The 14,790-nt window shown below is 46.5% G+C and overlaps 1 protein-coding gene across 2 annotated transcripts in view; it reads left to right on the top strand.

The window, feature by feature from the left end:
* Positions 1 to 486: 486 nt before the first annotated feature.
* LOC121287871 (F-box only protein 6-like) overlaps positions 487 to 14,790 on the top strand; it is a 106,239-nt gene continuing 91,935 nt past the window's right edge. For both annotated transcript variants that reach the window (XM_041205863.1, XM_041205862.1), the window contains exons 1-2: positions 487 to 609; positions 9,023 to 9,331. In XM_041205863.1, coding sequence (XP_041061797.1) covers positions 9,076 to 9,331 — 256 coding nt within the window. In that variant the 5' untranslated portion in view covers positions 487 to 609; positions 9,023 to 9,075. The remainder of the gene's footprint in view (positions 610 to 9,022; positions 9,332 to 14,790) is intronic.

Genomic DNA, 14,790 nt, shown 5'->3' with positions numbered 1-14,790 from the left:
ATTTTAGCATCCAGAACTCTTATCTTTATCAAAGCTGTTGTGGTGGGAAACCTGACAGATGATATGGAGCGAAACAACAGGACAGTTATGACAATCTGAATTGTCATCAACGATAGGAAGCTGACTACCAGTCATTCTAAAGAGTCCAAACAGAGAACCCCCAACCCCAATTAGCATAGCCTGCATAAAGTGAAAACCAGGCTAATGCCTGTTAACTAGGCATGAGCAACACGCCATGCAGCAAATAAATGGTATAAGAAGCAACGTTTTTAGGAGAGTAGCCCAATGCCTTTATAAATAATAGTCGCATATTAACATGGTTAACCGTCTTGGGTCGATTTTTTAACCCTTTTTTCTAATCTCGGCTTTCCACCATACACAGTTTCAAAATATTTATTATGCTCTTAATTGGGTTTGCAAACTATTTCCCTGGTAATTATTTTTTGCAATGATTGCACTCCGGGAACAAGCTTTGCGCAGGGCAGAAGAAATTACGAAAGCGAAACGAGACCCAGAAGTGATCTGGAATCGTCGAGACCGGGAGGTCAAGAGGAAATTGACGCTTCGTTGACTCAGCGCCCAACAGAGCCTGTGGAGCCGGCAGCGGGGGTAAGGAGCAGGCCGGGGAGGAGAAAGGACAGGAGCCAGTCTCAGCCCCTTCCACACCCGGCAGCGCGAATCCTGCCTCCGCGCAGAGCCCCGGAATCGCGGGCGGTGCGCCCGGGGGGGAAGGACCAGAGAGAGTAACAGCAGCACAGAGAGCCCCCGGGAGAGAGAGAGAGCCCGGGGGGGTGGGGGGGAGAGAGACCTCCCCGGGGAGGAGGAGGAGGAGGAGGTGGTAAAAGTGAGAGAGACCCCCCTGCGGGGGAGGGGTGGGGGAAGTAAAAGAGAGAGAGAAAGACCCCCGGGGAGAGAGGGGGTGGGGGGGAATGTAACAGAGAGAGAGAAAGACCCCCCCGGGGAGAGGGGGGAAGTAAAAGAGAGAGAGCGGGACACACACACACACACATACCCCCCTGGGGAGTGAGGGTGGAAGTAAAAGAGAGAGAGAGACACACACACACACCCCTGGGGGGGGGGGGGGGGTAGTAAGAGAGAGAGTGAGGAAGACCCCTGAGGAGGGGGGTGGGGGTTGTTGCTAAGTAAAAGAGAGAGAGAAAGACCCCTGAGGGGGTGGGGGGGTAAGTAAAAAAGAGAGAAAGACCCCCTGGGGAGGGAGTGGGGAAGTAAAAGAGAGAGAGAGAGAGACACCCCAGGGAGAGGGGGTGAGGTAAAAGAGAGAGAGACCCCCCTCCTAGAGAGGGGGATGGGGACACCCCCCGCCCCTCCCCAGGAGAGGTAGGGGAGAGAGAGCGAGAGAGAGAGACAGACCCAGGGGAGGAGAAAGCCCCAAAGGGTGGGGGGGGAAGAGAGACCCCCCCACCGCCCATTTTACACAGTCTCCAAAAGCATGGTTAATATAAATGAAATATTCATTTTTTTTGGTTTGGATTGCCAGAGTCAGAAAAGCAATTGTGTTCATCTGTATCAGCACCATTTTTATCTTTGCTCTTTGTGATTAGTTTTCATATTGTTTGCAAGCAGCAGTTCTGATGCACAGCTCCCAGGGAAATGAGCACAGCTATAGAGTTAGAATTTGACCTGTTTGAGCTGTTGGGTATGGACTTCTTCATTGTACTGTTATCTTTAGATTATCTCCCGGATCCAGCATTACATGTATGGTCTTAAATTAGAAAGAAAGGCTAGCATTTATATAGGGGTTTTTCACAGCCTCCCAAAGCACTTTACTGCCAGAACACCCCGGAGAATTCCCCTACTCTTCAAAATATTTGTTGTGTGGCGTTTCGTTTCTGGACTGAGTTCTGTCTAAATTCCACAGACAGAATCAGTCAGTAATGTCCAAATTTAGGTGGAGATGTTTTGTATCCTGTAACAGTGTGAAAAGAGGATTTCCTGAAGATTGGGTGAAAAATACAGAGCCATGCACACCAAGGAGATTCAGAGATTGACTCTTGGCCTTGCTTATGTGTGGAAATGTTACAGTTCGCCTCAGTGCCCAAGGGCTGCATCAGAGGGCTGGGTGGTGTGGGGTTGGAAGGCAGCCGAGGAAATCGGCTGTTTGCCATCCAGTGACCTTTGGGCAAAGCTGACAGTTGCTTGTTTGGTGTCATCGCCCGCATTGAATTTCCACCCTCGCTGTAAAAGCTGGTACACGAAAGAATGGCACTCGTGTGGGGCTGGGAGGCATTGACCTTTGACTCACGGAAATACACCCCAGCATATGTCAGTATCTTGTATCTTGGAGGGGAGGGGAAAGGGCAAACAGACATTTTAAAGGACCAAGATAAAAACAAAAATCTGCGGATGCTGGAAATCCAAAACAAGAACAGAATTACCTGGAAAAACTCAGGTCTGACAGCATCGGCGGAGAAGAAAAGAGTTGACATTTCGAGTCCTCATGACCCTTGGACAGAACTTGAGTGAGTCCAAGAAAGAGTTGAAATATAAGCTGATTTAAGGTGTGTGGTGGGGTGGGGGTGGGGGGGGGGGATGTGGGGGGTTGGGGGAGGAGAGAGAGAGAGAGAGAGAGAGAGAGAAGTGGAAGGGGTTGGTGTGGTTGTAGGGACAAACAAGCAGTGATAGAAGCAGATCATCAAAAGATGTCACAAACAACAGAACAAAAGAACACATAGGTGTTAAAGTTGGTGATATTATCTAAACGAATGTGCTAATTAAGAATGGATGGTAGGGCACTCAAGGTATAGTTCTAGTGGGGGTGGGGGCAGCATAAAAGATTTAAAAATATTTAAAAATAATGGAAATAGGTAGGAAAAGAAAAATCTATATAATTTATTGGAAAAAAAAACAAAAGGAAGGGAGAAACAGAAAGGGGGTGGGGATGGAGGAGGGAGCTCAAGACCTAAAGTTGTTGAATTCAATATTCAGTCCGGAAGGCTGTAAAGTGCCTAGTCGGAAGATGAGCTGTTGTTCCTCCAGTTTGTGTTGGGCTTCACTGGAACAATGCAGCAAGCCAAGGACAGACATGTGGGCAAGAGAGCAGGGTGGAGTGTTAAAATGGCAAGCGACAGGGAGGTTTGGGTCATTCTTGCGGACAGACCGCAGGTGTTCTGCAAAGCGGTCGCCCAGTTTACGTTTGGTCTCTCCAATGTAGAGGAGACCACATTGGGAGCAATGAATGCAGTAGACTAAGTTGGGGGAAACGCAAGTGAAATGCTGCTTCACTTGAAAGGAGTGTTTGGGCCCTTGGACGGTGAGGAGAGAGGAAGTGAAGGGGCAGTTGTTGCATCTTTTGCATGGGCTTGGGGTGGTGCCATAGGAGGGGGTTGAGGAGTAGGGGGTGATGGAGGAGTGGACCAGGGTGTCCCGGAGAAATGAGTTCTGTGGGGCAGGAGCAAGCTGAGACGATCGGTCTACCGGGGCAGTTCTGTTTGTGGATTTTGGGTAGGAGATAGAAGCGGGCCGTCCGAGGTTGGGCGACTATCAGGTTGGAAGCTACAGAACTCATTTCTCGTTATCTTGACTCCCTTCTCTCTCCCCTTGTCCAGTCCCTTCCCACCTACATCCGTGATTCCTCTGACACCTTACGTCGCATCAACAATTTCCAGTTCCCTGGCCCCAACCGCTTCCTCTTCACCATGGACGTCCAATCCCTCTACACCTCCATCCCCCACCAGGATGGTCTGAGGGCCCTTAGCTTCTTCCTCGAACAGAGGCCCGAACAATTCCCATCCACCACTACTCTCCTCCGTCTGGCTGAACTTGTTCTCACCCTGAACAATTTCTCCTTTAATTCCTCTCACTTCCTCCAAATAAAAGGTGTGGCTATGGGTACCCACATGGGCCCCAGCTATGCCTGTCTCTTTATGGCGTATGTGGAACATTCCTTGTTCCAGTCCTACTCCGGCCCTCTTCCACAACTCTTTCTCCGGTACATCGATGATTACTTCGGTGCTGCTTCATGCTCTCGTCGGGACTTGGAAAAATTTATTAATTTTGCTTCCAATCTCCACCCCTCCATCATTTTCACGTGGTCCATCTCTGACACTTCCCTTCCCTTCCTTGACCTCTCTGTCTCAATCTCTGGTGATAGACTGTCCACCAATATCCATTACAAACCCACCGACTCCCAGAGCTACCTTGACTACAGCTCCTCACACCCCGCTTCCTGTAAGGACTCAATCCTATTTTCTCAGTTCCTTCGCCTCCGTTGCATCTGTTCCGATGATGCTACCTTCAAAAACAGTTCCTCTGACATGTCCTTCTTCCTTAACAGAGGTTTTCCACCCACGGTCGTTGACAGGGCCCTCAACCTTGTCCGGCCCATCTCCTGCACATCCGCCCTCACGCCTTCTCCTCCCTCCCAGAAACATGATAGGTCCCCCTTGTCCTCATTTATCACCCCACCAGCCTCCGCATTCAAAGGATCATCCTCCACCATTTCCGCCAACTCCAGCATGATGCCACCACCAAACACATCTTCCCTTCACCCCCCCCCCCGTCGGCATTCTTTAGGGATCGTTCCCTCCGGGACACCCTGGTCCACTCCTCCATCACCCCCTACTCCTCAACCCCCTCCTATGGCACCACCCCAAGCCCACGCAAAAGATGTAACACCTGCCCCTTCACTTCCTCTCTCCTCACCGTCCAAGGGCCCAAACACTCCTTTCAAGTGAAGCAGCATTTCACTTGCATTTCCCCCAACTTAGTCTACTGCATTCATTGCTCCCAATGTGGTCTCCTCTACATTGGAGAGACCAAACGTAAACTGGGCAACCGCTTTGCAGAACACCTGCGGTCTGTCCGCAAGAATGACCCAACCCTCCCTGTCGCTTGCCATTTTAACACTCCACCCTGCTCTCTTGCCCACATGTCTGTCCTTGGCTTGCTGCATTGTTCCAGTGAAGCCCAACGTAAACTGGAGGAACAACACCTCATCTTCCGACTAGGCACTTTACAGCCTTCCGGACTGAATATTGAATTCAACAACTTTAGGTCTTGAGCTCCCTCCTCCATCCCCACCCCCTTTCTGTTTCTCCCTTCCTGTTGTTTTTTTTTCCAATAAATTATATAGATTTTTCTTTTCCCACCTATTTCCATTATTTTTAAATATTTTTAAATCTTTTATGCTGCCCCCACCCCCACTAGAGCTATACCTTGAGTGCCATACCATCCATTCTTAATTAGCACATTCGTTTAGATAATATCACCAACTTTAACACCTATGTGTTCTTTTGTTCTGTTGTTTGTGACATCTTTTGATGATCTGCTTCTATCACTGCTTGTTTGTCCCTACAACCACACCAACCCCTTCCACTTCTCTCTCTCTCTCTCTCTTTCTCTCCCCCCCACCCCCCCCACACACACCTTAACTCAGCTTATATTTCAACTCTTTCTTGGACTCACTCAAGTTCTGTCGAAGGGTCATGAGTTCTTGAAACGTCAACTCTTTTCTTCTCCACCGATGCTGCCAGACCTGCTGAGTTTTTCCAGGTAATTCTGTTTTTATTTTAAAGGACCACTGTTTTCATGAAAAGAAACATTTGAAGCAAGCAGTGGAATATCATAAATGCAACGGATAACTGCATCATTTCTGTGTGACACTAGCATGGCCAAAATGGAGGACGTGTGGCTTTCACTTGCCCATCTCACTGAAAAGTAAAAAGTCTGCCTACTATAACACACCCGATGGTAAAGGTTGGGTTGTTCAAATCCCAGAGGGAAACTTGAAACAGCTGTCATTATCCATTTCTGCAATTTGTAATTTTGAGATGCAGACTTTGGATTAAGTAGGAATAAGACCACCGAGTCTCTTGGTTTTTATATAAAACTAAATTAAACATTTATTAATTTAACAACAAATTTAATCACACACACATGGCTACAAATTACTACTATAATAACTTTTTAACAAATTCCCATGTTATCCCCCCCAGGTAAATCACTAATGCAACAGTAACCCACAGACTTTAAATAGACACCAGGCAAAGCACATTTGACCTTACGAATTCCAAGTGAGGTTCCTTTGCAAGTTGGAAGTGTACAGGCTGGTTAGGTCTTAAATGCCCCTACCCTACACACACAAACTCCTTTCTTTATATACCTAGCTTTCCCTTTGAATGTAAACTTTCCATTGTATCACTAGGTCTTTTGAACTTCAGCTCTTCTACAATAAAACCCTTTTCATAGCACCAATTTTATTAGTAAGCTGAAAAAATAAACACATTGTTTGGCTTCTTCTAGCTTGGTGTAAGATTTTACCTGCAGTCTTGAATGGTTTATTCGACAAATGCAAATGAACACTTTACCTCCTTGTTCTCCTTACTGTTCACCCAATTAACATCTCAAAACTACTGTACATCAAAGCACCCAGACTAGCTGGCTTTAATCGAATTGAGACACACACCTAGACACAAGCTCCCACTAGAATTTTATTTAAAAAAAAATAAGTTCCAATAGCATTATACACATTAATATCTCTTCATGAGACTGTCAAATATTGTGCAGACACCACCCCTTTAAACTGTTGGCATCCAGCCATGCGCTGTTTTATTGTTGGATGGATCATGGGATTGCACTTTGTATTCTCTTGATTCTGTGAATTTTTGATTAGCTTCTGTTTATAAACCTGAACAAGGAGCTCTTGTGGTACATTGTTCGTGTCCCTACCTCTGGACCAGAAGCTCCTGGTTCAGCTCCCACTCTCGGACTTGATGGCAGGGAAGATGAGTTTTCTGGTCAGCCATACTGCAAATGACAACAGTAAACCATTGCAGTACTTTGCCAAGCATAATCATGGACCAATCCAATAGAAGTCGGTGGTTGCCAACACCCTCTTGAGGCATGATACCTGAAGGAGGAGGAAATCTAAATAATAGTGCAAAATGATATCAGCCAGGTGGTTGGGGACTACAGTGTGCCTCAGTAGATCCCATGGGAGGAGAAAATGTCCAGTTTCCAGCTCTTGATTGGCGTCCAGTGACCTCATTGAGAAGAGGATTGGGTCTTGTCTGTGATGGCTTTAATGGTCAAATAGCCAACCAGTAGTTAGGCTCTAGCATGAAGAGTGGCCATTTTGGGTGAGGTACTCGAGTCCCAGCAGGATCTGTGGAACAGGGTTCCACACCTGGTTCCATTCTTATCTATTCAAACGTAGCCAGAGAATCACCTGCAATGGCTTCTCTTCATGCTCCATTACCTCTGCAGTCCCCTGAGGGTCTATCCTTGGCACCTCTCCTGCTTCTTGTGTCTTGCCTCAGTGACATCATCTGAAACGATTTCAGATTCCACAGGTATACTGATGACACCTGGCTTTACCTCACCACCACCTGTCAACCGCTTCCTCTGATTTGTGTCACTGCTTATCTGACATTCCATCCTGGATGAGCAGAAATTTGCTCCAGTTAAATATTGGGAAGACCGAAGCCATGGTTTTGGATCCTGCCACAAGCTCCGCTCCTGAGCCGTCAACTCCATGCCTGTCCCGGGCAACTGTCTGAGGCTGAGCCAGGCTGTTTGCAACCGTAGTTTCCTATTTGACCCTGAGATGAGCTTTTGGTGATGTCTCTGTGCCAGCACCAAGGTTGCTTATTTCCGTCTCTGTAACATTGGCCCCGCTCTGGCCTGCTTCAGCTTACGTGCCTGTGCCTTTGTTACCTCTAGGCTTGACTACTCCAATGGCTCTCCTGGCCAGCCTCCCATCTTCCACCCTCAACAACCTTGAACTCACCGCAAACTCTGCTGCCCGTATTCTAACTTACACCAAGTTCACCAATCACCCAGTGCTCACTGATCTACATTGGCTCCTCGTCTCAGTTTTAAAATTCTCATCTATGTTTTTAAATCACTGCATAGCCTCAGCCCCTCCCTGTACCAGTAACCTACTCCAGCCCTACAACTCTGAGTTCCCTGTGCTCCCTCAGCACTGGCCTTTTGTGCATCCCTGATTTTTCCTTCGCTGCCTGGCCCCTGAGCTCTGGAATTCCCTTCCTAAACTTCTCTACCTCTGCTGTTTCACCTGTAAAACACTCTTTAAAACCTGCCTCCTTTAACCAAACTTTTAGTCACCTGCCCTAATATCTCCATGTGTAACTCAGTGTTAAAACGTGTTTGACAACTTGTCTCTGAGGCAGCTTGAGATGCTTTAACACGTTAAAGGTGTCAAATAAAAACAGAAAACGTTGGAAAAACTCAGCAGGCCTGGCAGCATCTGTGGAGAGAGAAACAAGAGTTAATGGCCGGGATTTTCTGGTTCACCCAGAAATTCTTGCCGAGGATCAATGGACGTTTTGCTGGTCCCTCGAACTTTCTGCTTCGCCCACGACAGGTCCTGCAGCCTGGCCAATGTTTGAAGTCCAATATGACTTTTTTTTGGAAGAGTCTTCAGTTTCGAAGAAGAGTTAAATTGAACTTGAAACATTTGCTCTGTTTCTCTCTCCACAGGTGCTGCCAGACCTGCTGAGTTTTCCCAGCGCTTTGTTTTTATTTCAGATTTCCAGCATCTTCAGTATTTTGCTTTTATTTGCCTATATCAAAACAGGTCGTTGCATTTAATAAGTGCCTTTCATGACCTCAGGAGATCCCATTGAGCTTTGTAGCCAATGAATTATAATCGCTGTTGTAATGTAGAAGCACAGCAGCTTATTTTGTGCGTGGCAAGATCCCACAAACAGTAACGATCAGATAATTTTTTTTAGGTGTTGTTTGAGGGATAATTATTGGCCAGGACATGTGTGAACCCCCTGAACTTTGAAATAGTGGAATGGGATCTTTTGCTTCCACCTGAGAGAGCAGTCGGGTCCTCAGTTTAAAGTCTCATCTGAGGGTCGGTACCTCTGGTAGTGCGGAGCTTCCTTAGTACTGTGCCGCAATGTCAGTCTAGATTGTGTTGCCGAAGATTTTGAAATGGGGCTTGATCCCAGGACTGCTGGCTCAGAGGTGAAAAAAAATCAAACCATTTGTACAGATACTAACCCTTTTCTAACCTCTCATGTTTGGTTCACAGTCCAAAAGACATTCAACCTTGTGTTATGTGGGGAATTATCCCCCTTTCAAAGCATGGCCACGATGGGAGACTTGCATGAGGATGTCCTGGTGGAGATCTTATCCCATGTTCCGGGAAAGGAGTTGGTTTTAAGGTGCCGACTGGTCTGCCGGCTGTGGAAGGAGTTGGTGGATGGAACACACATTTGGAAGGAGAAGTGTATTCGTGAAAAGTTTTTCAAAAGAGACATGCACTGGATTCCAGAGGACTGGATGAAGTTGTATTTCCTGCTACCTACGGTGAATTTGATTAAAAACCCTTGTGCAGAAGGTGGGTGCTGTTTTCAATTTTCTCCTTGGTGCTTACATTGCACTCTAGGTTGCATTAATTCTTTCTGAATCCATCTAACAAAAGGGTCTAGGCCTGTGTGGAATGGTAATCATTTATGAGTCCAGTGCATGAGTTTGTGTCTGTGAAGGGGCAAGAGGTGAAAAGGGAGCCCACAGATTCGGCTGCCTTGGAGTGGTGGTTCATTCTGATGCTTCCCTCTATTACTGACACTATTGTGGTCGTTAACCCTCTGAATCTCCCTCTCATACTTTTCCAAATATCCTCCTGCCCCCAACCATCACCTGTCTTAACCGATTGACCTTAGGATTAACTGCCACCATGGACAGGAAAGGGTTGGTACTTGAAATGTGCCCCAACCTGCCATGCAGAAGCCCACTACCATTTATACTACGGTGAACAGCCTGGTGTCCAAGATGGGACGCTTAATGACATTTAAATTGACGCCCACAGTGAGATTGAGAGCCCGATTTGAACTTAATTGCTGCTGTGCCAGTTTTCCCAGGGGCCTGGTGCCACCAGCTTCACAAGGTAGTAAGTGGCAGGAGTGCAGCCTCCAACCCCTCCAGATGACTTGCCCAAATCCCCATCTCCAACTTCCGGTCAGTGACCCTCATCACCCCGGATGTTTTTCTTCAGTTTTATCATTTGTCTTTCATTTTAAAAAAGAAAGTTGGCAAGTCCCCGGCTATGGCCCATTGCTGCTCCTGTTCTGACCTATTCGCTAGTTAGACTGACTCCATGCCTCTGGCTTTGCCAGTTCCCTCAGACATTGTGGCCTCCCCGCCACCCCCCACAATATCCCAGAACCTCTAAAATAAGAAACACATTGACTCCTTCAGTGTTCCCTTCCTCCGCCAAGCTAAAGACCGATAAAAATCCAGGCTTGTTTCCTTGTAACTGTGGATAAATTTAATCCTGTCTTCTATTTTACTTTTTTTAACCCCATGTAGCCCTGAGCCTTGGCCCTCATCCAGGTTCTTCAGTTTGAAAAATAAGTAATTTAGTTACAAGCATTTTTTTTAGTTTTATTTTATAATATCACTTTCTTATAAATAAGGAAGATGGAGCTATTTAATTGGCACAAAAGCAAAATACTGCAGATACTAGGCATCTGAAATAAAAACAGAAAACACTGGTAGCACTCAGCAGGTCAGACATCATCTGTGAAGAGAAAAAGTAAGTTAACATTTCAGGTCGATGACCCCTCATTGTCATTCTGATGAAGGGTCATCAACCTGAAACATTAACTCTGTTTTTCTCTCCACAGATACTGCCTAACTTGCCATTTATTTGTCATCTTCTGACGATGTATATGGCATACTTGTGGTATGAGGTGGCTACCACCAAGCCCCATTTTATACAATGCAATATAGTCTCCAGAGCCTCAGCTTGAAGATTTTGCCAGAGGGCTGTTGGATGGAGCCAGTATTTGAGAGACTGGGGGGGTAAACTTTCAAACCTGTAGACCCCAGTGATCGATGACACAGACTATGCACAGCAATATCCTTCCTTATTTACTAGATTTGGGGAGTTTAAGGAGTACAGTCATTCTGCTCATGTTGACATGTCAATTCCACTAGTTGCACAAAATTTGAGATGACTGCCATTTTCAATCTGTGCCAAAATATCACAGGAACTGAAATGACTTGAAGCAGATGGTATCACTGAGTGAATCAACCCATCGCCATTGATATTAAACCTAGCCATTGCGCAACTCAGAAATGGCAAACTACGTGTCAACCTTAAGGCAGTCAGTAAAGCAATCATTCCAGACCGGTATCCACTTCCTATGATCGAAGAACTAAGAGCACGTTTCATGACTCCACAATCTTCATGAATTTCGTCATGCGAGAACTACTTTCAGACAACACTACTGAAGCAAAGCCAATATCTTTCAGTTTTTGTTACTCACAGATATGTAATTTAGTACTGCAGAATGCCCTATGGACTAAATTCAGCACCTAGCGCATTGCCAAAAAAAATTGTTTCTTCAGTCTTGTCAGATGTTGAGTGGGATGCTTAATCTAACTGATGACATCATTGCCCATGGAAGGGGCAAAGCATAACACGACCAGTGGTTATCAGTGGTGCTCACTTGACTGACACAACACAATTTGACACTCGACAAGGATAGCGTTGTTCAGTGAACACCGAGGTGAACAGGACTTTGGGCAGCAGATTTTTGGATGACTTCCAAATTTACAAGGGGCAGAATATGGGAGGTGAGCCAGGAGCATGTTGGAAGTAACAAAGGCATGGCTGAGGGTTTCAGCATCAGATGAGCTGAGGCAACTTTGGAGTTGGGTGATGTTACAGAGGTGGAAATGGGCAGTTTTATTGATGACAGGGATAAGTGGTCAGTAGTTCATCTTGGGGTCAAAGATAACACACAGGTTGTGAACAGGCTGGTTCAGCCTCAGATGCTTGTTAGAGAGTGTGATGGAGACAGTAACTAGGAAACAGAGTTTGTTGTGGTGACTGAAGACAATGGGCTTGATCTTCCCAATATTTAATTGAAGGAAATTTCCACTCGTCAAGTACCGGATGTTTTCCCTCGAGCAACACCTTAAAATGGATTATCATATCACGGTTCTGGAGACTTTGGCGGCAGTGTTTTTTTCCTATAACATTCAAAAGCACCCAAGCTTGTATCATTTGCTTTATTTTTTTTAAACAAGTAGTCCTCCCCCAGACTTCAGAACATCTCAGAGGGCAGTAGTGCAGGAGTGTGAGCCTCTGCAATTGTCCAACAGGACTGAGGTTTTTTTCAGCTCGTTTGGATGAAAGTGGGGGCTGCAGGGTGGATGAGTTAATTGGCCATGGCACCACGGTACAGCGCCCCATTCAATTGGGGGGAGCAAAAAGAAATGTAATGGGAGTAGGGGAGTAGGGGATAATATAGTCAGAGGGATTGCCTGTTCGGGACATCTGCTCAGGGCTGGAGAGGAACTTGCAGTGGGAAGGGTAGGGCCCAGTCATCATGGTCCATGTAGGTCCCAACGACAGGCAGAACACAGAAGGAGGTTCTGCATAGTCAGTATGAGGACCAAGGCACCAAATTAAGAAGCAGACCCTCAAAGGTCATAATCCCCGAATTATTACCTGAACCAGGTGCAAATTGGCATAGGACAAATCAGATTAGGGAGATGAAGGTGTGGCAGAAGTGGGTTCCAATTTGTAGGGCACTGGCATTAGTACTGGGGAAAATAGGATCTGTATCAGTGGTACAGTCTACACCTGAACCATGCTGGGACCAGCGTTCCTGTGAGCCGCATAACCAGGGAAGTAGAGAGGATTTTAAACTAAGTAGTGGGGGCAAGGGATCACATTTGGGAAGATGTGGTAAATCAAACAGTAAAGATAAGGCAAAAGAGAAAGGTATTATTACAGGAAATGAAAAACAGACCCTGACAGGAAGGGCTAGAGAGTGCAAATCTAACAGTAAATCAACGGATGAAACTAGAGGTTATTTAAAGAATAAAATGATAAAACTAAAAGCTCTATCTGAATGCGTGTAGCATTCAAAACAAAACAGATGAAATGAGAACGCACATAGAAATAAATAATAAGATAAAAGTAAAAAAAACTGCGGATGCTGGAAATCCAAAACAAAAACAAAAAAATACCTGGAAAAGCTCAGCAAGTCTGACAGCATCTGCAGAGAGGAACACAGTTAACGTTTCGAGTCCGTATGACTCTTCAACAGAACTAAGGAGAAATAGAAGAGAGGTGAAATATAAGCTGGTTTAAGGGGGGGGTTGCTACAGGTAGAGCTGGATAGAGGGCCAGTGATAGAAGGCCAGGAGATTGCCAATAAATATCATAGACAAAACAACAAAGAGGCATTGACGGTAGTGATGTTAGCTAAGAAATGTGATAATAGGTGACATTAAGGGTAGAAAGCAGATCGAGCAAGGTACAGATAGCCCTAGAAGAGGTGGGGTTGGGGGAAGGGAACTAAATAGGCTAAAAGGTAGAGATAAAACAATGGATGGAAATACATTTAAAAATAACGGAAATAGGTGGGAAAAGAAAAATATGTATAAATTATTGGAAAAAAGGGGGATCTAAAAGGGGGTGGGGATGGAGGAGAGTTCATGACCTAAAGTTGTTGAACTCAATATTCAGCCCGGTAGGCTGTAAAGTGCCTGGTCGGAAGATGAGGTGCTGTTCCTCCAGTTTGCGTTGAGTTTCACTGGAACATTGCAGCAGGCCAAAGACGGACATGTGGGCATGAGACCAGGGTGGAGTGTTGAAATGGCAAACGACAGGGAGGTCTGGGTCATGCTTGCGGACAGACCGAAGGTGTTCCGCTAAGCGGTCACCCAGTCTGCGTTTAGCCTCTCCAATGTAGAGGAAACCGCATTGGGAGCAGCGAATGCAGTAGACTAAATTGAGGGAAGTGCAAGTGAAATGCTGCTTCACCTGAAAGTGTTTGCACCCTTGGATGTTGAGGAGGGGGGAAGTAAAGGGGCAGGTGTTGCACCTTCTGCGGTTGCATGGGAAGGTGCCATGGGAGGTGGTTGAGGTGTAGGGAGTGATGGAGGAGTGGACCAGGGTGTCCTGGAGGGAACGATCCCTCCGGAATGCTGCCGGGGGGGTGAAGGGAAAATGTGTTTGGTGGTGGCATCATGCTGGAGTTGGCAGAAATGGCGGAGGATGATCCTTTGAATGCGGAGGCTGGTGGGGTGATAAGTGAGGACAAGGGGTCCCTATCATGGTTCTGGGAGGGAGAGGAAGGTGCGAGGGCGGATGCGTGGGAGATGGGCCGGACACGGTTGAGGGCCCTGTCAACCACCGTGGGTGGAAAACCTCAGTTAAGGAAGAAGGAAGACATGTCAGAGGAACTGTTTTTGAAAGTGGCATCATTGGAACAGATGCGACGGAGGCGAAGGAACTGAGAAAATGGGATGGAGTCCTTACAGGAAGCGGGGTGTGAGGCACTGTAATCGAGGTAGCTGTGGGAGTCAGTAGGCTTGTAATGAATATTGGTGGACAGTCTATCACCGGAAATTGAGACAGAGAGGTCAATGAAGGGAAGGGAAGTCTCAGTGATGGACCACATGAAAATGATGGAGGGGTGGAAATTGGAAGCAAAATTAATAAATTTTTCCAGGTCCAAATGAGAGCATGAAGCAGCACTGAAGCAGTCATCGATGTACTGGAGAAAAAGTTGTGGGAGTGGACCGGAGTAGCACTATTCCTGCCCCAGGGAACTCATTTCTTGCTATCTTGACTCCATTCTCTCTCCCCTTGTCCAGTCCCTTCCCACCTACATCCGTGATTCCTCTGACGCCCTACGTCATATCAACAATTTCTAGTTCCCAGGCCCCAACCGCCTCCTCTTCACCATGGACGTCCAATCCCTCTATACGTCCATCCCCCACCGGGATGGTCTGGTGGCTCTCCGCTTCTTCCTCGAACAGAGGCCCGAACAA

Source organism: Carcharodon carcharias, chromosome 15, assembly GCF_017639515.1.
Source record: "Carcharodon carcharias isolate sCarCar2 chromosome 15, sCarCar2.pri, whole genome shotgun sequence".
Lineage (NCBI taxonomy): Eukaryota > Metazoa > Chordata > Chondrichthyes > Lamniformes > Lamnidae > Carcharodon > Carcharodon carcharias.
This window is presented reverse-complemented; position numbering and strand designations above follow the sequence as displayed.